Source organism: Spinacia oleracea, chromosome 4 (genome assembly GCF_020520425.1).
Source record: "Spinacia oleracea cultivar Varoflay chromosome 4, BTI_SOV_V1, whole genome shotgun sequence".
In the NCBI taxonomy this organism is placed as follows: domain Eukaryota; kingdom Viridiplantae; phylum Streptophyta; class Magnoliopsida; order Caryophyllales; family Amaranthaceae; genus Spinacia; species Spinacia oleracea.
This window is the reverse complement of record NC_079490.1, coordinates 49,675,183-49,700,753: the sequence shown is the minus strand read 5'-3', so window position 1 is coordinate 49,700,753 and position 25,571 is coordinate 49,675,183. Positions and strand designations below refer to the sequence as shown.

Genomic DNA, 25,571 nt, shown 5'->3' with positions numbered 1-25,571 from the left:
TTTATGCGACTTTGATTTTGCGTGCTTGCCTAATAACGTCCTTTACGCGTTGTGCAGCGTTTGTGGGATTGGTTACGGGCCATCCCGAGCGTCGCTTATTTTTGTAGCGGTCGTTCGGGTTTGCGGAACACGTATCTTGGTACAACTCTTTGGCCAATTGGTTATGAATGTTTGGGCAATTTTTAAGGTCGTTGGTTTTCTAGCATTATATGTCATACACAATCACATATTTTTCTACACATAACTTACATTACATCATGAGGCAAGATAATAATATGTCATGTAGTTTATGATAGGCTTCTATGGGTAGTATTTACGCCGGCTTGGTACCGCTTCTATCGCAGATCCAACACATGCCCCGGTCGAGGTAGTGCCTTCAACAGACGAATTTCGCCCAAGAGGCCAATCACGATATAAGCCAAGGGGGCATGCACCAATGAGAGGGACCTAATGGGCGAGCGATTGGGTTTGGGACGGGTGTACTACTAGCGAAAGTGCCGAGTGGACAACATTCGAAGCGTATGCACCCCCCGGTTGGCGATGCGTATCCTTAGTCCCAACTCCCTAAGGGAGCCAAGATTCGTTATGCGGTTCTGTCCGTTCACATTAATATGCTGATTTTCAGGTCGTTCCAACTTGATGGGGAATTAAACGTGGGGTAGGATCGTTTCACCCATCCGCTATTTTGATTACCTACGAGCACGAGTATTTCTTTCACTTTCCCCAGTGGAGTCGCCACTGTGAGGGGGTCGAAAAAGTACGAGGCTAATGCGTGACCTCGTCCCTCGTGGGTGTGACGTTTCTTTTGTCAAATCAAGTGTAATTGGATTTCATTTCAACGCCTGGCTCTGGGCGCCAAAATCTTCATTTCATGGCTTTTTGGTTGTAAAAAGTTTATGGTTAAGCAATAATTTTTTTAAATTGCATACTAAACAAAATAATACTCTAGTATTTTATTTAACATCTGATTAAGGGAAGTTAATATGGTTTATTCCTAATTTTTCGTGTCACGTGTTTGGTTATAATAGGTAGGAATTTGTAATCTAAACATGTAACAAAACTCATACGCCGACTCGTATCCGCGGAAATATAATGTTAGTTCACGTAAAGAATCTCATTTTCTTCATTGTCATCCATTACCAGCCATTTGAGAGTGGTGTTTGGTAAAAGTAGACATTATGGAAAAGAAACTCAAGTTTGGGGATACCTTGAACATTATAATGTTACTTTTCAACCACGTACTTTCTTTTTTCAGAAACTATAGGCGGACAGTTTTATATTTGTATCATCCTCAAAGAAAATTAACTTTTTAATCCAAATCCGCATATTGCAAACCTGCAAATTAATGATATAAAATAAATTTTGATTAGTTAAAAAAGTCCATACAGCGTAAGGCATATGAGTGCATATTGCACTTTTTGAAAACAAAAATGAATAATGTCTTACGATCAACCATGCATATAGAGTACGTACATTACTTACCTCTGGGAAATTTTGAAGTACTATTGAGTAGTGATCCAATGTCGAGTATATTCTTTTGAGTAGACTTGTTAAAGAATCCACTGTATCCCCAAGAATATCAACCTAAATATCAAAGTTAAAAATAAATCACCTATCTATGTATAGTAATTAATAAAGTAAGAGAGATGTACTAAAAATGAGGACGATCATATGGGGTAATGATATATGCAAATATAAGAGTTACATATAACTATTTAATGCATTTCCTACGTTGGAATTAATTTTCCCTCAAACAAAAAAAGAGAAAGTTGGAATTAATTTATGAATGCATGTGATTGGTGTAATTTGTTCAATATAAGTTATTATTTCCATTTTTTACTTCTTAAGTTTTTATATGTAGCTCTTAGGGACTTTGGGTTGTACTATATATATAAATAATTTTCAACAGAAAAATATGAATAAAGTAAGAGAATGGTGGGTAAAAAGTGTAATTAATTACTAGGCGAAAAGGATAAGACGGAATCGTAAACGATGTTTATAGAAAATAGAATAAAATACTAAGTACAAGTTAGTAGAAACACCTAAACAATGAGTAGAATATTAAGGAATAGAGGCAGATGTAAAACTTTTCATCAATGAAATTTAGTTCATATGCAAAGTAAAATATAACATGACGAACTAGCTAGGTTCATCTAAGCATAGTTATACCTCAATTTCAGCCTTGTGGAGATTCTGGCATCTTTGTATAAAAGCAGTCTTATATACCAAATTTTGTCTCTTAACAGATATAATTTGTTGAGTTAAAATCTTGACTTGCTTATTTAACTTATCCAATCTGAAATATGACATTGGTAAATAATTAATTATTAATGACACTTTCAGTATAGACGGTTAAAAGTTATAACCGGTTGTATAAAAAAAATCCCTGGGACGTGTGTAATAGAATATTGATATTAATTTGAGAAATATACATACCTTGAATTACTTAGATTCATCTTCTCTTGAATCAAAACTCCAGTGTTTATTATCATGTCAAGAACATCTTGAATACATGGAATATCATTATCGAATGTGATAGCCGGAAGATCCATCGTCTTATTTGTTTCATAAGCTAGTAACATTTTTCCTTGACAATCTATACTCATCTCGATTCCGAAATCGCTTAATAGAGATTTAAGTTCTTTAATTAAGCTCTCAATTATTTTACCATGGGAGATTTTAGGAACCTTTGTAAATAAAACTCCACACTGTTTGATAGCTTCTAAAAGTGTGCACCACTGAATAGATTCTTTTATAACAAAATTATATTTATAATCCATAAATTCTAAATTCCATAAATTTGGCATTTTTTCTTCCAAGGAAATAGTTTTCGCTTCCTCTGGATTAAATCTTTGTATGTAAGTATTTGACTCAGAAATATATATATGTTCCATGGCCTCCACTTGATTTGAACGAAAAGTACCCTCCTTAGTGACATTAATTAATTCACAAGCAATCTTTTCTTGATCATATAGTATCATTTCTTTAAATGTTTCTCCGAAAAGGTCCATGTATATATCTTCCTTGATGGAGTTCTCGACAATATATTCATCTAAACTTAACTCACATTCTCCATTCAATCTTCCATCAGTTTTATTATCTTTACATTGTTTATAAAATTGTAATTCCTTCTCTTTAGCTTCCAATATTTGTCGTAATCTAGATTCATTTTCAAACCTTTCGTTCATTTCCTTATCTTTTTCGGCTATTGCATCATCTGTTTCTTGTAATCTTTCTATAAATTTATCCTTCATTTCTAACAATTCAAATAAAAGTCTGTTATGTGTTGTTTCAAGTATGTAATTACCTTCCTCCTCTTGTACAAACATTAAGCATGCTTCTAATTGAATGATGGCTAATTCGTAGAATTTTGACTGCTCGTTTAGTCTCTCGATTACACCTTCCTTTGATTCAACTTTCGCGTGTGCCTTGTTCATCGCCGAATGCAACATGCACATCATTGTTGAATCTTCCATGGATACTCTAAATTTATTATCAACTTCCATGAAGAACTCATCCATTTTCTTAAAATTAGCTTTAAAAAATATCGACTTTACAAAGTTATTAAATGTGATTGAAAATTGATATTAATTTGAATATGATATCAGCAAATTGAAATGAATTTTTTTGGAAGAATACTCTGAATTTTATTTTTTTTATAATTTAAACAAGAATAGTGTCTAGTTATTTTGTTACATGATTTTTTTTTGTAGTTAAGATCCAAAAAACTAGTGACATTGATCTTTTAACGCCAAAAACGTTAGTATTTTTTACCATTTCAACGAGGGACTAAAATTCCCACCTAATTTCCTAAAATAATATTGAATATTGATGATGGATTTTTCAAGAAAAAGAATATTTTTTTCCTACTCAAGAGTCATAGGTACATGGTCCAATTCCAAAACACAAATTCTTATTTACAATGGGTGTACAATAAATATTGTACACTGGAGTAAAAGTTAACTTAAAATGCTTAAAAGTTAAGCATATATATGTAAAAGTTTATCTATTTTTCAATGATAAATTTTTTCATTTTAGTAAAACTTATTTCTTCAAAATCACTAATAATGTATAAAATTAATTATTTAACCCTTTAAAATATTTATCTATCAATTTTTTTTTACTAATATAAAAATTAATCAAAACTAGGCTAAAGTTACAAAAGAAAGGGTTAAAGTTATCTTGGTGTACAATAAATTTATTGTACACCTTGTGCGCACAAGACCTTTTGATTCCAAAAATGCACATAGGTATTGAACAATTTATTGGCCACAAGCCCACAATCATTTCAAACATGGGAGTACACAAATTTATTTAGATGTTTTTTCTACTTCTTTATTCTAGCTCCCACCTCTCTCCTCCTCCATTTTCACCCCAACTACTTCTACTTTTACTCTTAGTTAATGTTGAAAAGCATCACTAAAAGTTGATCAAAGCAACGTTGTAGGAGTTTGGTGGCGCAAAGTGGAGTCCCTATATTTTTATTCATTTTATAAATATTATTTTATTAATTTAAATTATATTTATAATAACTTTATGTATTTGAGTAAATATTAATTTAATTATCATTTTCTGGGGAGAATTTAAAAAAAAATCTATATAAAGTGATTTTAAAAAGAGCGAAAAAGTACTTTTAAAGTTTATTAAAATATTCAAATTAGTTATTTCATGATTTTGTAATGTGAAGAGCCCAATTTAATAGAAAGTATTGATCAACACTTCCCCTTTTAGTTCAAAATCTCAACTATTTTTTGGATTTTGAAGTCTCATCTGTTGTCATGTTTTCTTTGTAATATGTGCCAATATTGAACAACCATTTTGGTTACTTTACCTACTCTATTAAATGAGAGTTTAGTGTCAAAGTGTCAAGTGGTCAAGTGGTCAAATAACTAGATTAGAGTCTTGGTTTTTCACTTGTTGGATATGGTGATTGCTTTCATGTGATTAATTATGTTATTAGTTAATGATCATGTCAGGTTGCTAGTTGGCATAGCTTGGTTTGTACCCAGCTTTTGTTGATTACGTGATTTACTTTTTTTTGTTGGTCAGGGTTATTTCTATTGATCCTACGAAAATCCATCTTTACAAATGTATAGTTTGGTGAGTAGTCAGGGAGTCAGTAGCAATTGGTCTTTGCACGTGTTGAAGATCATTACATTACGATGACTCATGAGTGATTTTATTTACAAATTTTATTTCCTTTGATTTTCATTAGTTAGATTTTATTATTTGGATTTTATCTAGTATGTATTAAGTGTTGAATTTAAATGAGGATTTTCTTAAAGGTTGACTTTGTTTTGTGGCCTTTAATGATTCCAGTTTGTAAGGACTTCTATAGTAGCTTTACAAACATAGTTATTAAGATCCAAATTGAAAACTCTCTTTCAATTTTCTCTCAACCAAATACTCCAAATAGAGGTTCTTGCCTCAAAACTCTGGTCTTGTTTAGTAACAAGTTGTTAGCTCATTGTAAAAGATGATTTGATAATTGGTTGTATATAGTTGTGTCGTGTAAAAGTGCATGTTTGGTAAATAATTATTAGTTTTTTAGTTAGAAAAAATTACATTAAATAATCCAACCTTTCGACGATTTTCTGTTATTAATCCAACCTTTTGATTATTCCCAAATTCTTATATGAGATTGTCCTCACCATCAACTTGATGGTGAGACCAGTTCACACATAAGAATTTGGGCCAGCTGAATGAGGCCCGTTAACGGGAAGTTAACGGAGCGCAAATATCGCAATTTTTAACATTTTGGCGGAAGTTAACTGCTAAGTAACTGCTTCGGTTCTCTATATTAATCCTCCTTCTGTTTCAATTTCAGAAACCGCTCTTTCATCTTCCCCTTTTGTTCTCTCTTTTCGCCATTTTTTCTTCGACATTTTCTCTCTTCTCTTAATCATTTCTGTTCGAGTGTCGATTTCATTATTCTCGTTCAATTGCTTTTACTTCTTTGTTCAATTTTCATTATCATCATCTCTAATCATGGTGAGAATTGTGTTTGATGATGACGGTAATGGTACTGAAGTTCTTGTTGTTGATAATCAAACAAGTTCTATTGTGACTCCTGCACTTAATGACGCCAAAAACTCTGGTATTACTTCAATTTCTACTTCAATTTCTGGAAATTCGACTTTATTTTATTTCAATTTTATGTTTTTAATTTGCAGTAACCCTAACTTCGTTACTTAGTAACATAGGTTCCTTTTGATTATTTGTGTCTAGATTGTGTTACGAATATGATAGTAATCATTTTATATATAATTTCTATTCATTTTGACGTTTTTTGTTCTGTTACCTGTATTTATTTGACATGTTACTTTTCGTCGTTGTTCGAATTACTTTCTTTTTATATAACATTTTTGTTGTGTTTTGTAGGTGATGATCCACTTGATGATACTCAAGTTAAAGGTGTGGATCCAAAGCTTAAAGGTAACTCGAAAATGAATCTTATATGTGATTGTCGTTTAATTTTTGTGTTACTTGATATATATATATTATAAGTTACTTTGGTCTATTTGAGATGTTACTTCTCGTATATGCTAGATGTTATCTTTTTTTAATAATGTGTTACTTCATATTCATATTACAAGTTACATTTTCTGTATTGTAGATGTTACTTTGTTTTATTCTTTATGTTACTTTTGTTTATTGAATTTGTTACTTCATGTTAACTTTTTTATGAAATTGTTATTTTATATGCATGTTAGAAGTTACTTTAGCTCTATTGAACATGTTACTTTGTATACATAATAGAAGTTACTTCTGTTTGCAAATGTGATAATTCATATGCATTTTTTGCTTTGTTACCTTTATTTATTTGACATGTTACTTTTCTTCGTCGTTCTAATTACTTTCTTTTTATATAACATTTTTGTTGTGTTTTGTAGATAATGATCCAGTTGTTGATACTCGAGTTAAAGATGTGGATCCAAAGCTTAAAGGTAATTCTAAAATGAATCTTATATGTTATTGTTGTTTAATTTTTATGTTACTTGATATATATATTATAAGTTACTTTTGCTCTATTTGAGATGTTACTTTGTTTTATTGAAATTGTTACTTTATATGCATGTTAGAAGTTACCTTACCTCTATTAAAGATGTTACTTTGTGTACATAATAGAAGTTACTTTGTGATGTTTGATATGTATTTTAATCACTTTTTCTGTATTGAAGATGTTACTTCTTATATGTGATGTTTGATATGCTACATGTTACCTCTGTTGTATTGATAATGTTACTTGATATGCCTGTTAGAAGTTATATTATCTGAATTGATGATGTTACCTTATATGCACTATACATGTTATCTAGCATTATTGATGATGTTACTTTTATACAGTTATCTTATATTTAAATTCACATTATATTTGTTGTATTTAAGATGATACTTCTCATTCATGCTACATGTTAATTGGTCTTATGACTGTGTTACTTAACATTCATTTCCATGTTAGTTGTTTTAGTGTTTTCAATGGTTACTTGTAAGGATTATATTAGTTACCTTTAGTGTAATGAAGATGTTACTTGTTATTGTTCTTGCAGAAATTTCTCGAAAGGAGGCTAATAGGAAAGCCCAAGAGAACATTGCAAATGTTGTATCAGATATTTTGATGGGTTTACACAAGTCCAAAGGAGATGGCAAACCCAAATCTGCTGCTGTTGCTGATGATTTTGAGATTGATAAGGTTAATAATGATGTTCCTGAGGCTAATAATGAGAATAATGATGTTCCCGAGGATAACAATGAGAATAATAATGATGGAAAGTGTCCCCGTCCTCGCCCTCTTTTGAAGTCCCTTCCAAAACAAATTCGTTCGAAGAAGGTAACCCGGGCAAATAAAAGTCCTCAGTCTGCAAATCCTGAGGAATCCAAGAAGAGACCTAGAAGTAAAAACCTTGTGAAGGAAGAGGGCACATCTGATTCACCATCTAAGGGAAGGAAGCAGTTGAGATCTTCAACTCGAGTTCCTGTTGATCCTAATTCTGCGCTGATTATTCAACCGCAAAATGTTGTTGATTTAGCTTCGAAGAAAAAGGGGTCTAAGAGTATTCAAGTAGTGAAGGGAGAAAATTCTAAAGATTTAGCTGTTATCAATAAGGAAGTTCCAATTAAGAAAACGTAAGTTTTTGTACATTAAAATTTTTAAGAAGCAGTTCCAATCTTTTTATGGTGTTACTTTTTCTGCTTTTTAATAGTACTGTTCCTGCATATTTAATAAGTATTGTGTTACTTTTTATAATAATGGTGTTCTTCTTTTTAAATTTATGTTTTTCCTTCTTCTGCTTTCTACTTTTATTATATTAGTCCTTAGTTTTTGTTTTAAATTGCAGGCAAGATATTGTTTTACGTTGTAGGCCACGAGGGCTTGTTAGCTTGTTCAAAACAATGTCTGATGCTAAGAAGGCTGCTGTCAAAGAACTTGGTTTTGGTGGGTTAATGGAAATCAAAATGATTGAGATGCCACGGAATATGGTACGCTGGTTATGCAAGAGATTTGTATGCAATGCTAGGTTATTGCGTATATCTGCTGGGAAGGAATTTCAAGTGACTGAAGAAGATGTCCATGACATGTTTTTGTTACCTCTTGGACCTTTGCCTGTTCCTACTTATAATGTTAAAGAAGACAGTCATATTAAAGAAACTTGGAGAAATTACTTTGCTGTTGATAAGGAAATCACATTGGCAATGTTGGAAAGGCAACTTACAACTTTGCCAAATGCTGGTAAGACTTGTTTATTTATTGATTTATACTTCTTTAAATGTGTTACTTTTATTTACATCAATTGTTACTTTATATTTGTGTGCCATGTTACTTTTTCCTGTTTTGGAGATGTTACTTTATATATATATTTTTAGTTACTTTTGCTGTATTGGAGATGTTACTTCTGATATATGTTCTTTATCTCTTTTAAAGAATGTGTTACATCATATGCAAAATACATGTTACTTTATATTAACAATACATGTTACCTTATTTATATTGATGATGTTACTTTATGCATGTTAGAATATACATAAAGCATTATTGACGATGTTACTTTATATGTACAATAAATGTTACTTTATAAATGTTACCTTTTTATATTGAAGATGTTATTTCAGATGCATGTTATATGTTACTTTTAATTATTTCTAGTGTTACTTTTCATGTTAGTTTCTGTTACTAATATTTTAACATATGTTTATTGTTGTCTCTAGGGTTACTATCATGATATTTTGTTGTCTGTAGTTTAATGTATTCACTGATATTTTTTTTTTGAAATCAGATGAATTGTTCAAAAGACTCTTCGTTGTATTTGCAATGGCTTCTTTCTTAGCCCCTAATCCAAGCACAACTGTGAAGTTTGCTATATTCAAGCTTGTTGAAAATGTTCAGGAGATTTCCCAATATAATTGGTGTGGGTATGTGCTAGATTGTCTGGCAAATTCTCTGGCTAACTATGATGATACTCGGTCATATGTTGGTGGATGTATACTGTTACTTCAGCTAATGTATTTTCATAGGCTGAAGTTTAGAGGTGAATCGCAGCCTACATCTCTACCTCTAGTTAAGCATTGGTCTGATGAGAGAGTTCGTGAGAGGCTAGAACTTGAAGGGGGATCATATGGACTTGGGCTTTTGGAAAAGAAGGTGTATCCGATTACTAAAAAGCAAGTTCTGTTACAAGAGAGAGATGTTGTTGAAGATATGGTTGATGCTGCTGATGTTAGGGCTGTTGAAGATGATTGTGAAGATGATGTTGAAGTCAACATTCCAATTCCTCAACAAAAAATCAACATTCCTATTCCTTCATTCAAACCGGTTGATGATAGTTCTGAACGTCGTGTTGTTTTTTATTTACCTCCTCATATCATGACAGATGATGAAATAACTGATCTGGCTAAGGATGTAAGTTTGTTATATATTACTTTTTGAACTTTTATTTAACTGAGTTTAGTTGTTACTTGTTGTTGTTGTATATATATGTTGTTACCTTTTTCCTTTTTACTAGTTACCTTATTTATAGGTTGGTGTTACTTTATATTTATTTAAATTTTCTTTATATGTATTTTACTAGTTATCTTATCATTAAATTTTTTTTTTCCTAACATGTGTTCATTTCTTTTCTTTTTTACTTTCATATTTTAGGCTGTACAAGAACGATATATGTTGATGAAGAGAGATATGCAGTTGTTTTCATATCAGTTTGATAACCATGTAGATTTGATGAAATTTTCATCAAAAGAAATGAAATCTGATGCTGTGGGAGAAAAACAGGAGTCTGGTTAGTAATTATATGTTACATAATATGTTTTATTTGCAGTATTTTCTTTATTCTGAAATTCTTAATAGTTAACTTATATCTAAGTGATGATGTTAGAAGTTACCTTAGCTGTAATGATTCTGTTACTTTGTATTTATTATACATGTTACCTTAGCTGTATTGATGATACAACTTTTATGCATTATATATGTTACCTTAGCAGTATTGATGGTGTTACTTCTATGCATTATACATGTTACCATTTTTTAAAAATGTCATATTTCATATACATATATAAGTTATCTTTTCTTTAATCAAAAAAATATTTCTCATTTATGATAGATGTTACCTCTTTTTCAAGTTACATGATTCTGTTGTTTATTGAAAGTGTTACTTCATATATATATTAGAAGTTTCTTTTGCTGTGTTGGGGATGTTACTTCTTATATATGCTACATGTTACCTTTTATTAAGGAATGTGTTACTTAATATGTATATTACAAGTTACCTGTTCTGTATTCGAGATATTAATTTCCTTTATTGTACATGTTACTTTTTAATATAGATTGTGTTACTTCTTATACATGTTAGTAGTTATTTAATTAATATTACTTAATATGAATATTTTTGTAGGACATGATAAATCTCCAGAACTTTCCCAATCAGATATTTTCTTTTCTGATCCTGTTGTTCAAGCTTCTGTTGATAAGGCTATTGCACAGTTCTATAGAATGAAGGAGCTTACAGAAGCCATGCCTTCATTTGAAATATTTGCTAATTCCCAATTGGATGAAATTGAATTGCATGATAACATAGAGATTGGGGATCTTTTGAAATCAGGAGGTAATTGTTGTTATTATTTATTTTTCATGTTAAATTTGTATTATTATATAGGTTTAATATGTTATTATTTTGATATGTCTTTGATTACTTTTCTTATTTCCTTTATTTAGGTGTCAAGGATGTTTGTTCTGAGGAGTTAGATACCTTAGTTGGAAATGTAACAATGTCTCAAATTTTTGAAACTGATTTGGATTTGGATATTACAACCTTGAATCCTGGACCTACTACAATGGAGTTTACTGCTGAACCTATTGTTCAAAGGGTTAATATTGGTGATGCACCTGTTCAGAAAGAACATTTTCAACGGAAGGTTATTACTTCTGAATTGTTACCTTTGTTTTATTTTAATGTTACTTCATATGGATATCAGTTGTTACCTTAATTATATTTTAATTTTACTTCATATGGATTTTACTTGTTACCTTTGTTTAATTTTAATGTTACTTCATATGGATTTTACTTGTTACTTTTGTTTTATTTTAATTTTACTTCATATGGATTTTACTTGTTACTTTTGTTATATTTTTAATGTTACTTCATATGGATTTTACTTGTTACCTTTGTTATATTTTTAATGTTACTTCATATAGATTTTACTTGTTACCTTTGTTTTATTTTAATGTTACTTCATATGGATATCACTTGTTACCTTTGTTTTATTTTAATGTTACTTCATATGGATATCACTTGTTACCTTTGATATAATTTAGTGTTACTTGTTAAACGTTTTATTTGTATCTTTATGTTATATTATACCTTGTTTATTAAGTACTTACAACATATACATCTATTCTTTGCTGCATTAATTTGCTATATCAAAACTTATTGATATGTATTGTATCACTTGTTTAGGAGGTTGTTACTGCTGAATCTCCCGAGAAGACTATCAGTGATGAATTTCTTGAGAATATTGTTAGTGCTGAAATTCCTGAGCAGATTGATGATGAAGGTGCTGAGAAGTTTGTTACTTTTAAAGTTCCTTCAGTGGGAGAGAAATTTGTTAATGCTGCAGCACCTGCTGAAAAGAATATTGAGGAGAACGTTGAAGTGCTTGACAAAATAGTTTCAGTTCAATGTACATCAGAAACATCAAGGAATATTCTGAAAAAGTTGCAGAGAGATATTCAAGTTACTGATGATGTTGCTGAAGTAATCCCTATTATCTCCCAACCTTCTCCTGTGGTTATGGCTAAGCCAGCTTTCTCTACTCCTGTTCCTGTGTCTATTTCAAAGCCAACTGGTGTTACTGGAAAGGTGATTGACAAGGTTGCAACTAAGAAAAAGGGAAGAGAAAAGATGAATTTCTTTGTTTGTGGTCATTCACTAGAAGAATATGAGAAACTAATGAAATTAAAGTTTTCAACAAATGCCCTATCGCTCAATGACAGGGGTGAGCATTTGAATGACATGAACATTGAAGATTTAAACCTGGGATGCAACATTGATTGTGGAAATAATTACTGTGATGTACAGCTCGTCTCCAAATTTATACGCAGCAACAAAAAACTAGCAAGTGGAATGCAGAAACTAAGGCTAGAGGTTACTGATTTTGCGATGGTGGATCTGTGTTCAAAATATGACCATTCGTAAGTTTTAATTTATACTATATTTTTATATTTATTTCATGTTATTTATGTTATTCATGATGTTACTTTTTTGTATTTCTGGTTAGTTTCTGTTGTTTTACTCTAGATTTACTTCATATATATTTTATATGTTATCTTTTCTGTATTTGAGATGTTACTTGATTTTCATTTTAGGAGTTACCTTATCTGTATTGATGTTGTTACTTGATATGCATGATAAATTACCTTAGCTGTATTAATGATGTTACTTGATATGAACTGTAATGTTACTTTACCTGTGTTGATGATGTTACTTGATATGCATGATAAATTACCTTAGCTGTATTGATGATGTTACTTGATATGAACTGTAATGTTACTTTACCTGTGTTGATGATGTTACTTGATATGCATGATAAATTACCTTAGCTGTATTAATGATGTTACTTGATATGAACTGTAATGTTACTTTACCTGTGTTGATGATGTTACTTGATATGCATGATAAATTACCTTAGATGTATTGATGATGTTACTTGATATGAACTGTAATGTTACTTTACCTGTGTTGATGATGTTACTTGATATGCATGATAAATTACCTTAGCTGTATTGATGATGTTACTTGATATGAATTGTAATGTTACTTTACCTGTGTTGATGATGTTACTTCATATTCTTTCTACAAGTTACTTATGATGTTACTTCATATGTTTGTTACTTCATATGAACTATACAAGTTGGAATAATAAACTATACTTTAGTTCTGTTGATGATGTTACTTCATATGTTTTATATAATGTTACTTTTTCTTTGTTGATGATGTTACTTCATATGCACTATACATGTTACTTATAATGTTACTTCATATGTTTTTTACTTTATATGCACTATAGAAGTTAGAATAATAAATTGTTGCTAATGGAGTTACTTTTTTTTGTATTTCTGATTACTTCAGTTACACAATTGAAATTACTTTTTTTGTATTTTTGGTTATTTCACTTATATTGTATAATGTTTTTCAATATATCTAACGTCTTGTTACATTTTTGAAACAGTGAAATTCTTGTTTGGTATACTCCTGAATACTTTGTGAATAGAGAAGATATGCTGACATTGCTACCCAATAAAATGATAGCCAATCGTATTTTAGACTGTTACTTTATGCTGTTAAATAATTCTGAATACCTTGTTCTAGAAGGTATTGAAGGTGATCCCAGATTCTTCTTTGGTTTGTCTTACATGGTAATCTTTCTGCCTCATAAAAGTTTATATATCAATCTTGTGTTTTTAGTTACTAATTTATTTTATTTTTATGTAGGAAGTTGTAGTTAAACTTGTAAAAAACAAAGTAGAAGAGACTGATGAATTAATTAAAGAAATTTTTGATTCTTGGGATTTGTGGATATCAGCACAACATCATGCCCCAAATATCAAAGATTGTGGTTTAGTAAGTTTCTATTTCAAATCTGGTTTTAATTTTTGTTTTATTTTTGGATGTTTATTTACTGATGTTATGTCTGTTTTTTTTCAGGTGTTTGTTCCAATTCTCTATGATCTTCATTTTTCATGTGTGGCAATTAATTTTCAAGCCCTTACAATTGACTACTTAGATAACCGAGTTTATCCATCCTTTGATGAAAACAATGAATTCTTCGAAATAGTGTGTTACTTGGTTAGTTTCTCTTGTTTTACTGTAGATTTTCATATATATTTTATATGTTACTTTTTCTGTACGGAAAATGTTACTTGATTTTCATTTTAGAAGTTACCATATCTGTATTGATGATGTTACTTGATATGCATGATAAGTTACCTTAACTGTATTGATGATGTTACTTGATACTCATCTTAGACGTTACCTTAGCTGTATTGATGATGTTAGGTTATATGCACTGTAATGTTACTTTAGCTCTGTTGATGATGTTACTTCATATGCACTATACATGTTACTGATGATGTTACTTCATAGTTTGTTACTTCATATGCATTATACAAGTTAGAATAATAAACTGTTACTATGTTTGTTATGTGGCTGTTACCTTTCAACTATTCACATGTTACTGTTTGTTGTTTTATGTGTTACTTGTTTAATACTCATTTATTGATTCTTATTCTATTTTCAGAGAAAATATATGGGAATGTATTTGAATTCAAAGGGACATTCTGAAGGATCAAAGTTGATTGATTTTGAAATCAAAGTTATTCATTTTCCTTGGACTACTAAAGTGTACACCCATGATTGTGGTGTCTTTACTATGATTCATTGTTGCAAGTATCAAGGAGAGCCATTTGAATTTAACAATTTATTAACGGTAAGTGTTATATTTTATGTTATAATATATTCATATTTTATGTTTATGTTTTATGTTGGTTACTTGATTACTAACATAGATGTTTTTTTCTATTCTGTAGCAAACAAAACGAAGGCTTTGTCGTGCTGAAATTGCTGCTGCGCTTATGCTGAGCGATTTAAATGCTAAGAGGACAGAATTGTTGGAAGAGCTTAAGAAATTTAATTCTCAAAGGGCACAAGTTCTGTCGCTTGTTTTATTGGATGAGAAGATAATTGCTGCAAAGGAGAAGAAGATTGCAGAAGAAAACAAGAAGCTTTTAGCAGCTGAGAGGGTTGAAAAACGGAAGAAAAAGCTTGCCAATGATGGTGTTGAATCACAAACTTCTGATGTCTCCAATGATTTCAATGAGGAAGAATCTTCAAATGCAGAAACTTCTGAACCTAATGACAATGCTGTTACTGACAATGAAAGTACCATGTAGTTCCGATTTTAGATAGGTGTTTTTAACCAAACAATTAGTTGTGTGTTTAGTTTTTAAAAGGAACAATTAGTTGTTGATTTAGATTTCAAAGTTTAAACAATTGTGTGATTAGTATTAAGCAAACAATCAGTTGTGTGTTGTGTGAAATATAATTTCTTTTCTGTGTTACCATTTATATGATTTAGTGTTACTATTACTATAAGTAAAATTACTTTTTATTGTGATTACTGTTACCATTATAATTAAAGGCATCTAATTTAATGACATATATTAAATTAATATTTGAAAGTTGAATAAAACCTGCTACTTATAAGGTTAAGACCTGGTAGTTAAAGGTTAAGAACAGGTGCATTTCCTGTTACTTATAAGGTTAAGAGCAGGTGCTTTATCTGTTACTTATAATCGGTGTTACTTCATTTACTTAGGGCTGTTACCTTTTATTCTTAGTCATGTTACTCTGTTTGTTTTACAAGTCTTTACTGCTGAATCTCCTTGATACTTGCAGGTGCTTTTCTAGTTACTTATAAGTTTAAGACCAGGTACTTATAAGGTTAAGACCAAATATTTTTAAAATGACCAGGTACTTATAAATATTTTTTTTCCAGTTACTTATAATCACTGTTACTTCATTTTCTTTGGGCTGTTACCTTTTATTCTTAGTCATGTTACTCTGTTTGGTTTACAAATTTTTACTGCTGAATGTCCTTGATACTTGCAGGTGCTTTTCATGTTACTTATAAGTTTAAGACCAGGTACTTATAAGTTTAAGACCAGGTACTTATAAGATTGAAGACCAAATGTTTTTAAAATGTTATTAGAATATTAGCTGTTACCTTATTTGCTTTGGGATGTTACTCTGTTTGGTTGACAATTTTTTATTACCTGGTAATAATTTTTCTTAATTGATGTTACTTTTTCACTTAGTGATGTTACTTTTAAACTTAAGGCCACGTGTCAGTTAATATACTTTTTTCTTTTTTACAGTTATTTGTTACGTGGCAATTTTTTTCCTTTTTAATGTTGTTTTATTTATCTTCCTGACATAATGCAAATCATTTCTTCTTCTTCTTCTTCTCCTTTTTCGTTTTTCTTCTTCTTCTGTTTTTTCATTTTACGGTTGAAATTTTCCGCACTAAATATATAATCTCTGCACACTTTGTTCGTCGACAATGGGAATAAAGCATGTTACTGATGGTCCTTATAAGAAGAAGAGGCAATGTGTGTTCAATGAAGGTTAGTTTATTGTGTTTTCTTACCCTAATTTTTTTGCGAAATTGTTTATCTGATGACATTGCGAATTGTTTACATTTCGAAATTGTTTATCTGATTTCATTGTGAATTGTTCACTTATTTGATTCTGATTTACATAATTGAATCCATTTGAAGTTTTGATTTATCTTACAATTTGGTCCTTTTTTTAATTCTCAAAAATTTGAAAAATTCAATTCTTGTTAATCTGTAAAATCTGTTACTTATTAATGTAATTGATTTCACTTTACAGACAACAATGAAAATTTAGAAAGCAAAACACCAGATGTTATAAATATTGAAGATGATGATGAAGATGAAGGCTATAATTCTAAGTATGTATTTTTTAATATTTTTTAGAGTTACTTTTATATGTTAGTCACTGTTACGTTTATTTTTTATGGTGTGTGTTCTACATGTTACCTTTTCTGTATTGTAGTTGTTACTTTTAATTATTAAATGAGTTACTTTATATGCATGTTAGAAGTGAACTAAGCTATATTGATGAAGTTATATACATGTCATATTTGTTTTATTGATGTTACCTTATATGAACTATATATGTTTCCTAAATGCATTATAATATTACTGTGTATACATTAAAGATGTTACCTTGTTTTATTGTACATGTTATTTCAGATGCATGCTAAATGTTACCTTTTGCTTTTTTCTGTTTTGAAAAAGTTAGTAAACATTATATTAGTAATCTGATACTTGTTACTTTTCTAGTTTATTGTTGTTACTTTCTATTTTTGTAGTTGTTACTTTCTAGTTTTTATTGTTGTTACTTTAGTGTGATTTGAGAATTACTTTCTATTTTATATTAATGTTACTTTTACTTTTATTTTTTATTTTTTTCCAGTGTAACATCTAACATCCAAGGAACTAATAATTCTACAAGAGGTAGACCAAAATTAAATTCAAATGCAAAAAAGGACTTGAAAATTCAATCAAGATCAAAAAAGCAAAAGGTTATTCTCCTAGAAGAAGGACAGCATTTTGCTAAGTAAGTGATTAAAATATAAGTTGCAGTTTTTTGTTAATTGTTTTATTACTTTTTAGTTTTGAAGTAGTTACCTTTGTTTTATAATTGCAGTTCTGCTGATATTGTTGCTCGATGTACACCCCATGGTTTGACACATTTGATTACCCTTCTAAATGATAATCAGAAGCGTGCTGTTACTGAAATAGGTTTTGGGGATATTTTTCATATCAAGTTGACAAAGCTGCCTAGAGATACGCTTCGCTGGTTTTGTCTTAGATTTCATTTGGATGTAATGAATGGGCCAACATTTCGTATAAATGGGGAAAACGAGTTTCAACTTCAAGATTTAGATGTGCATGATGTTTTTGGGATTCCTATAGGGAATAAATCTGTTCCTGTTGTGGGAAGACACGTGGGTAATGTTTTGAGAGATAAATGGAGGAATATGTTTGGGGTGAAGAAAGGTGATATTGCTGTTACTCAAGTTTATAAGCTATTTACTCATAGTCTTCTTAATGATCATAAAATGGAGGAGTTAAGAAGGAAGGTTTTGGAAGGAAAGGATGATTTTAAAAGGATTTTTGTGATGTATGTGATGGCTATATTTTTTGCTCCAACAACCAATCGAACAATAGATCTTAAACTTGTTCGTGCAATGGAGAATGTTAACTTGTTTAAGGAATACAATTGGTGCGAAAATGTGCTTTTGAGCCTTGTTTCAAGTTTGAAGAATTTCAAAAACACTCAAAATTATGTTTCTGGTTGTGTTCTGTTACTTCAAATTCTGTATTTCCAGAGGATGACTTTGGATGGGGATAGAACACCAATAGGGTTACCTCTCATTCAACACCATAGTTACTGTAATGCTTTGTATGTGATACTTATTATATTTATTAAATGTTACTTGTGTTGTTTTTATAATTGTTATGGTTATTAATTACATTTTTCGTTATCTTTATTTTTTCAGGCTTAAGTCAATTTTCCATCGACAAAAATCAAGTTGTACAAGCTTGTAATTAATAGTACCAGGTGAAGATGTAAATTATGAATTTAGTATTTTAGTATTATGTTTTTAAATTTGATCAAGTATATTTGGTATTTGGAATTTAAGTGTATTGTATGTTGAATTTAGTATTATGTTTTTTAAATTTGATTAAGTTTCATCCATGTTACCTGTAAGAGTAATGCCAGATACTTTAAATTGTTAAGGCTGTTACCTTATAGGAATGTTAAATTGTAGGATGGTACCTTATAGTTTTAAGGCTGTTACTTTTCAAGTGATAAGGCTGTTACTTTTCCCTTGTTGAGGCTGTTACTTTCTTTTGTTAAGGCTGTTACCTTTTAGGAATGTTAAATTGTAGGATCTTTATAGTTTTAAGGCTATTACTTTTCAAGTGATAAGGTTGTTACTTTTTCCTTGTTAAGGCTGTTACTTTTTCTTTTTAACGCTGTTACTTTGCCCTTGTTGAGGCTGTTACTTTTCCCTTGTCTAGGCTGTTACTTTTCCCTTGTTAAGGCTGTTACTTTGAAGTGATTAGTCTGTTACTTAAACAGTTTCAGGAGGGTTACTTAACCTATAGAAATGTTACTTTGAATATAAATTTTTTTGTAAAAAACATATCCATAATTAAACCAAAAACTGTTACTTTGATGATTACATAATGTTAAATTAAATTCTCACAAACTTTCAAACAAGTTCTTTTAAATAAAATAAATGAAATAATGTTTAAAATAAACGTGCCGGTGTTGTAAAAGCTGGAGTTGTAGTACCATACTCTGTTGAATTACTCTTTGATCCCTTTCCTCTTTTCTTTTTCAAAGCATTATCAAAATGCCCTTTTCCTCTCTTATTTCTTCCCTTTGTATTAACTCTATCTGGATCAAGTACTTCAACAGTAGGAACTCTGTCTGTAATATTAGCATCTGTAGTTACTTCCATGACAGCATTTTCATTTCTGAATGTATCTACCTCCTTAGAATCTCTTTCAAAACCTTGCTCTAATATCTTCCTAGTTCCTTGTTGCCCTTGACTTCTTACTATCAAGTCATAGTACTTCCGTGCCATATTATGACGCCAAGGGATAAATTTGTTTTGTTGACTAGATAATATTGCAGTATCATCCATCTTCTTCCAGAAATCTGCATTTGCTTGTTTTGTCCATCGTTTTGTTATATACCAATCAGGAATCTTTGGAATATAGTGCAGATGTAACACACGTATACAGTGGTAACATAACCATCCAGCTTCCTCAAAATTTTTGCATGTACAAGCTATTCTTTGTGCAGCAGCGTCAAATGTTACTTTTTGCTTTGATTCTGTATCATTCTGTTTGTACACTTCATAATACAACTTGTAACCATCCATAGCCACAATGTTTGAAAATGAACCAATTGCTTCACCATATTCAAATTCAAAATCCCTAAATAGAGTCAGAGTGTATACCTCAGAAGCATGTTTGAGTAATCCTGTCATTGGAAACACTGATGTAGGTGTTGAATTTGTGCAATTAAATTCACATTGCTTCTCTGTTCATCTCCAACGGTGTACAGTTTCTTGAAAAATCTTGAAAAAATCAGTCAAACTTGTGTTTTTGTTTGCCTTAAAACAAACTGCATTGTTAGTACTCTCACTTCTTTGAGAAGATAATATCCCAGCAGAGAAGAAGTCTTTGCTCAAACCAGTACACCACTTGTCTTTTATTTTGTATAATCGTTGAAACCACTTACTGTTACTTAATTTGTATGTAGTTATCATGTTTTTCCAGCATCTTTCAACTCTTCTTCACTAACACATCCACTTAGACAGTGGTTGAAAGCATCCTTGAAAGACGTATCCCGCTTTAATGCACCAAAACGTGACACAGCATTTTGTATTAGATGCCACAGGCATAATCTGTGTCTTGTTTGAGGAAGTACCTGAAAATATGATAAAATAAATTTATTATTCTGTAATACTGAAGTTTATTATGAAGTTACTTTAAATCAGATTTAGATGTTACTTTCAAAGTCTTGTTAATGTTACCTTTTATATTGTTATTGATGTTACCTAATTTATTATAGACATGTTACTTTGTACAGAAAATAATGTTACTGAAAAGGTCAATGTCAAACATACCTTCAATATTGCATTAGACATTGCTTGATCTTGATCTGTAAATACAGAAACAGGAGCTACATGTCCCATCGATTTCAAAAAAGTTTGTAGAACCCATACAAATGATTATGTTGTTTCATCTCCTAGGAAAAAACAACCAAACATTGATGTTTTCCAATGATTGTTAATGCCAACAAAAAACCCACAAATGAGATTGTACTTGTTGGTTCTGTAGGTTGTATCAAAAATAGTAACATCTCCAAAGGCTAAATAATCTTCTCTCATAATAGAATCTCTCCAAAATATACTCTCTAATTTTCCATTTTCTTTTAATCGAAAACGAAAAAACACACCTGGATCTTCAGATTGTAGGTTATATAAATTGTCAATGACATTTTGAGCATCCCCACCCTCAATTTCCTTCATCTTCTTCCTTGTAACAAAGTTCAAATGGTCTTTTATTGAATGTCCAACAGCTTCTTCCCCTACAATAAGAAAAATTGTTAGTTGTTTACATTTTGTAGTTACTTATACAATATTATATTTTACCTCCTGCTTCATGACACATAACTTTGTATGATTGTGTAGGCTTTAATCCACTGTCATTTAGTAACTCTATTGTCTTTGCCTTCTCCTCTGTGATGTTCCTTTCTGATCTGTGCATATGCTGCCATTCCTTTCTAGTCATTGGATGATTATGCACAAGAACATGCTCTTTCACTTCAAATAATCCATTTTCATTTAACTTTGCCCTTATAAGAGCTCCACATCCTGTTCTTGTAACAGGTACAAGTTTGCCTTTCTTTTTTTTCTTCTCAGTTACTGTAGGAGTGTTTGCTTTTCTTTTCAATCTGAAGCCATGCTTGTTACATACAATGTACTTTTCATACATTACTCTTGTTGTAGGATGTAGTCTATGTGTAGATAGCCTTACAGCAAACCCCCAAGCTCGTGCATGCTTTTCGTAAACTTTCAGTAAGTCTTTTATATTTGATTCAGTATGCCCCACTAAACTTCCAGAGTAATCCTCATTATCTTCTTCTGTATTTGCTGTATTTGCTGAATTAAATAAAAAAAAATATGATGCTAAGCATGTTACTTATGAATATAATATCTGGTACCTTTATAGTATTAAGGTTGTTACCTTACAAATAAGATATTGCTGTAGAGCTGTTTAGGGATGTTACTTTTAAGAGTAATACTTGTTACATTTCTAATGTTAGGGCTGTTACTTATTTAGTGTTAGGGCTGTTACTTATTTAGTGTTAGCGCTGTTACTTATTAGTTATTTAAAAAGTGTTGGAATGTTTCTTATACATTAATTAGATATTACTGAACTTATAAGGATGTTACTTTTATAGTTTTAATTCTGTTACTTATTAGATTAGAGTTTGGTACTTTTTTTCAGGTATTCTCGGTTGTTTAATTGTTTTAGGAATGTTACCTAAATATTAACTAGATATCACTCAACTAATAAGTATATTACTTATAAAACTTATATGTGTTACTTGTTAGTGTTAGGAATGTTACTTTCAAAATAAGTTATTTCTATACGGCTGTTACCTAGAATATAAGATATTGTTATCAGTATCAGAGATGTTACTTTGTTATCTTATAATATTAGGGATGTTATAATAATTATTATATCTTAGTATCAAGCATGTTACTTATAAATGTAATATATGGTACTTTTGTAGTATTGAGGTTGTTACCTTTACAAATAAGATATTGTTGTAGGGCTGTTTAAGGATATTACTTTTAAGAGTAATGCTTGTTACTTATAAACGTAATACCTGGTACTTTCATAGTATTGAGGATGTTACCTTACATATATGGTATTGCTGTATAGGGATGATACTTTAGAGTAATTGTTGTTATATTTCTTATGTTACGGCTGTTACCTTTTTAGTGTTAGTGCTGTTACTTATTAGATTATAGTCCAGTACTTCTCTTCTGTTATTATAGTTATCACTTAACTTATAAGGATGTTACTTCTAAGAGTTATATATGTTACTTTATAGTGTTTGGAATGTTACTTTCAAAATAAGTTATGTCTATAGGGCTGTTACCTTAAGTATATTTGTTAATAAATATTATATGTCTATATGTGTTACCTTTCAAATGTTAAGGCTGTTACCTTTTATGTTAGTGCCAGTTTGATAGTTTTAGCATTGTTTTCTAACCATTAACTAGATCCCTTAATCTAGATCTTAAAAAGTTAAACCAAATTAATACTATTAGTGCTGCTTTCAGATACCTTTTTAGTAATTAGATGTTACTTTTCTAAAATCATTATAAATTAATTTAAATACCTCGAATTGTCAATGGTTGTTGTTCTTGTTGTTCCACCACGATTGTTGTGTCATCGCTTTGATCTTCAATTATAGTTATATCTTCGATTTCATCTTCTTCTCTATAATCCCCAGTATCACAAATCTGTAAATTGTCCATTGAAATTTGAAGAACTTGTTCGCACTCCATTATTTTGTGCGAAAACCTGTAAATTGCACCTTGATTTGCAGATCAGATCTTGAATTTTGGAAAAACTCAGCTGTTGCGTCGCAAAAAGAGAGGCAGGAAACTAGGTGACTGCGGCGCAAAAGAGGAGGATGAATTGTTTTATAACGGCGTTAGTGGTCCGTTAGTTCATCATGCGTCCTTTTTCGGTTGTTTTCCACGCGCCCGGTCTCATCATCAAGTTGATGATATGACCAGTCTCACCAAAGACGCGCTGTTGATTATTATTTAATAATCCAACCTTTGTACCCGATTAACTTTTATTGATCCCAAATGACCGGGAACCGGCTAAAAACGTGTAACATTTAATTAATTCTTTTTTATTCCAGCCTCTTCTTTCTTCCTCCTCCCTTCTACCTCCATAGCCTTCTTCTTCATTTCTCATCCTTCTTTCTACCTCCCTTCCCACCTGAAGCTACTCCTCATTTGAAGACTTTTTCAATTTCAGACCCTTTTTATTAGATATTGAAAAAGAGTTTGGTAAACTTATTGATGGGCTTAAAAAATTAATGATTAAGAATTGTTGTCTCTGACTCTGAGGCAGAGAAGCATCGCTTGCGGAGTTCACCACCTGCCAGGTTTTTCTTCCTCCATCCTATGGTATGAAGATTAATGTATATTTCGTATTGATTTTGAAGACCAAGATCGGTCTTGGTAATTTGAACATACCCATGAATGAAGAGAAGGAGAAGATGCAAGGTGGTTGTCGCAGGTGATGGTCGGAGCCCATAAGATAAGGTGGAGGCAAGTGGATTCCGGTGGAAAGGATGGGCAGTGGCGGCAGAGATGGTTGATGTTGCGGAGGTGCTGCGAAGGAGAGAGAAAGGCATAACATGAGGGGGGTGAATTGCGGGAAGGAACAAGGTGGAAAAAGTCGCGGAAAGGGAGGGACGAAAGGCGGGCTTGTCACCAGTGTGAGGTAGCGGTGGTTTTCCTACAGTAGTTCAATGGTGGCGGTGGTTTGAAGAAAAAACAAAAGGAACAGAAAGGAGGAAGGAAAGAAGAAAAAACATAAAAAAAAAAAAAGGAAAAAGCGATTTAAAAAAAATGTATTATAACAAATGATTGAATGACACGCGTTAAAGTTACTTGTTGTATCGGTTGGGTGACCAGTTAAGTGCAATAGAAGTTAATGGGATACAAATGTTAGATTATTAGGTAATAATCAAAAGGTTGGATTAATAACGGAAAATCGCCGAAAGGTTGGATTATTTAATGTAATTTTTCCTTTTAGTTATAAATACCCAATAAGCTAAAATCTCTTTCAAAAATCTCATCATATTATTTTTTCTAAAGGAGATTTTGTACCGAAAAACATATTTCAATCTAGACCAGATCCCTTGCATGCATTGTTATTCTAAAATATTTATTTGACCATTTGTTTAAGAAATATTTAATTGAAATTCGTTTCCCCATAAAACTTGTATATAATTAATAAATATTGTGCACTCATTTATTCATCTAATATGCAATTTTCGTCCTTTAGGAGTATTTTATATGCTTAATTCTCTAGCCTGGACAAATTATTTGATATGATAATTTGACTAAAATATTATTAATTAATACACTGATTTACTAAATTATTACCATAAATCATTTTTAGCAAATTATTATTGCGTGGTGTCTATTATTCTCATAATCCATAAACCGATATGTTTTTCGTACATAACTAGTTTATGTAAAAGAATAGGAAAAAAGGTAGATAATTTTTTTGAGAAAAAGTTTTTTGACGGAAAAATTTTGTACCAGGAAGTGACATATGACTCTGTTTTAAAATAAAATTATTAAAAACTTCTAATCAAACACCAATAGCTTTGCTAAAATAGTCAACAACCTAATTTGCATCAAAAATCTTTTTCAGGTCCAAAAATATCTCACAACCTCCTTTTACCCCAAACCAAAGATTATTTTGGAATTGGTGGTTTGACCACGCCACTAAAAAAATATTGTCCATGATCCATCTCAATAAATTAGTGGAACTACCACCGGATAACCTATTTCACACCATCTTGCTATAAGTCTGCACTACCTCCATTCTAAATAAGCATTCCATCAAGTTAGGGGTGGCAAACACGCAGGGCGTGTACGATACAAACTCACCTACTATCCACATACACTACAATAAAAATGGGCAAAGAGACCCGTTCAAAATTCCTAAGAGACCCCATGTAAGGCGGTCTCTAGATGGGGGAGTCTCTTTATAAAGGAGACCCCCTTATCTAGAGGGGGTTTGTTTGTTAAAAGCAAGAGACCCGTTATTTAAGAAAAGGGGTATGTTATGTTAACCG

General features: G+C 31.0%; 2 protein-coding genes across 2 annotated transcripts; both read right to left on the bottom strand.

Annotated features, from left to right (window-relative positions):
* Positions 1-1,078: 1,078 nt before the first annotated feature.
* Positions 1,079-3,663, bottom strand: LOC110800648 (WPP domain-associated protein). Its single transcript, XM_022005957.2, has 4 exons — positions 2,437-3,663; positions 2,170-2,296; positions 1,483-1,584; positions 1,079-1,335 (listed from the first exon to the last, which is right to left on the bottom strand). The coding sequence occupies exons 1-4, from the start codon at positions 3,519-3,521 to the stop codon at positions 1,252-1,254; spliced, it is 1,398 nt and encodes a 465-aa protein (XP_021861649.1). The 5' UTR covers positions 3,522-3,663; the 3' UTR covers positions 1,079-1,251.
* Positions 3,664-19,398: 15,735 nt separating this feature from the next.
* Positions 19,399-20,427, bottom strand: LOC110800647 (protein FAR1-RELATED SEQUENCE 5-like). Its single transcript, XM_022005956.2, has 2 exons — positions 20,256-20,427; positions 19,399-20,138 (listed from the first exon to the last, which is right to left on the bottom strand). Exons 1-2 carry the CDS (start codon positions 20,425-20,427, stop codon positions 19,399-19,401), a joined length of 912 nt encoding a protein of 303 aa, XP_021861648.2.
* Positions 20,428-25,571: the final 5,144 nt, after the last annotated feature.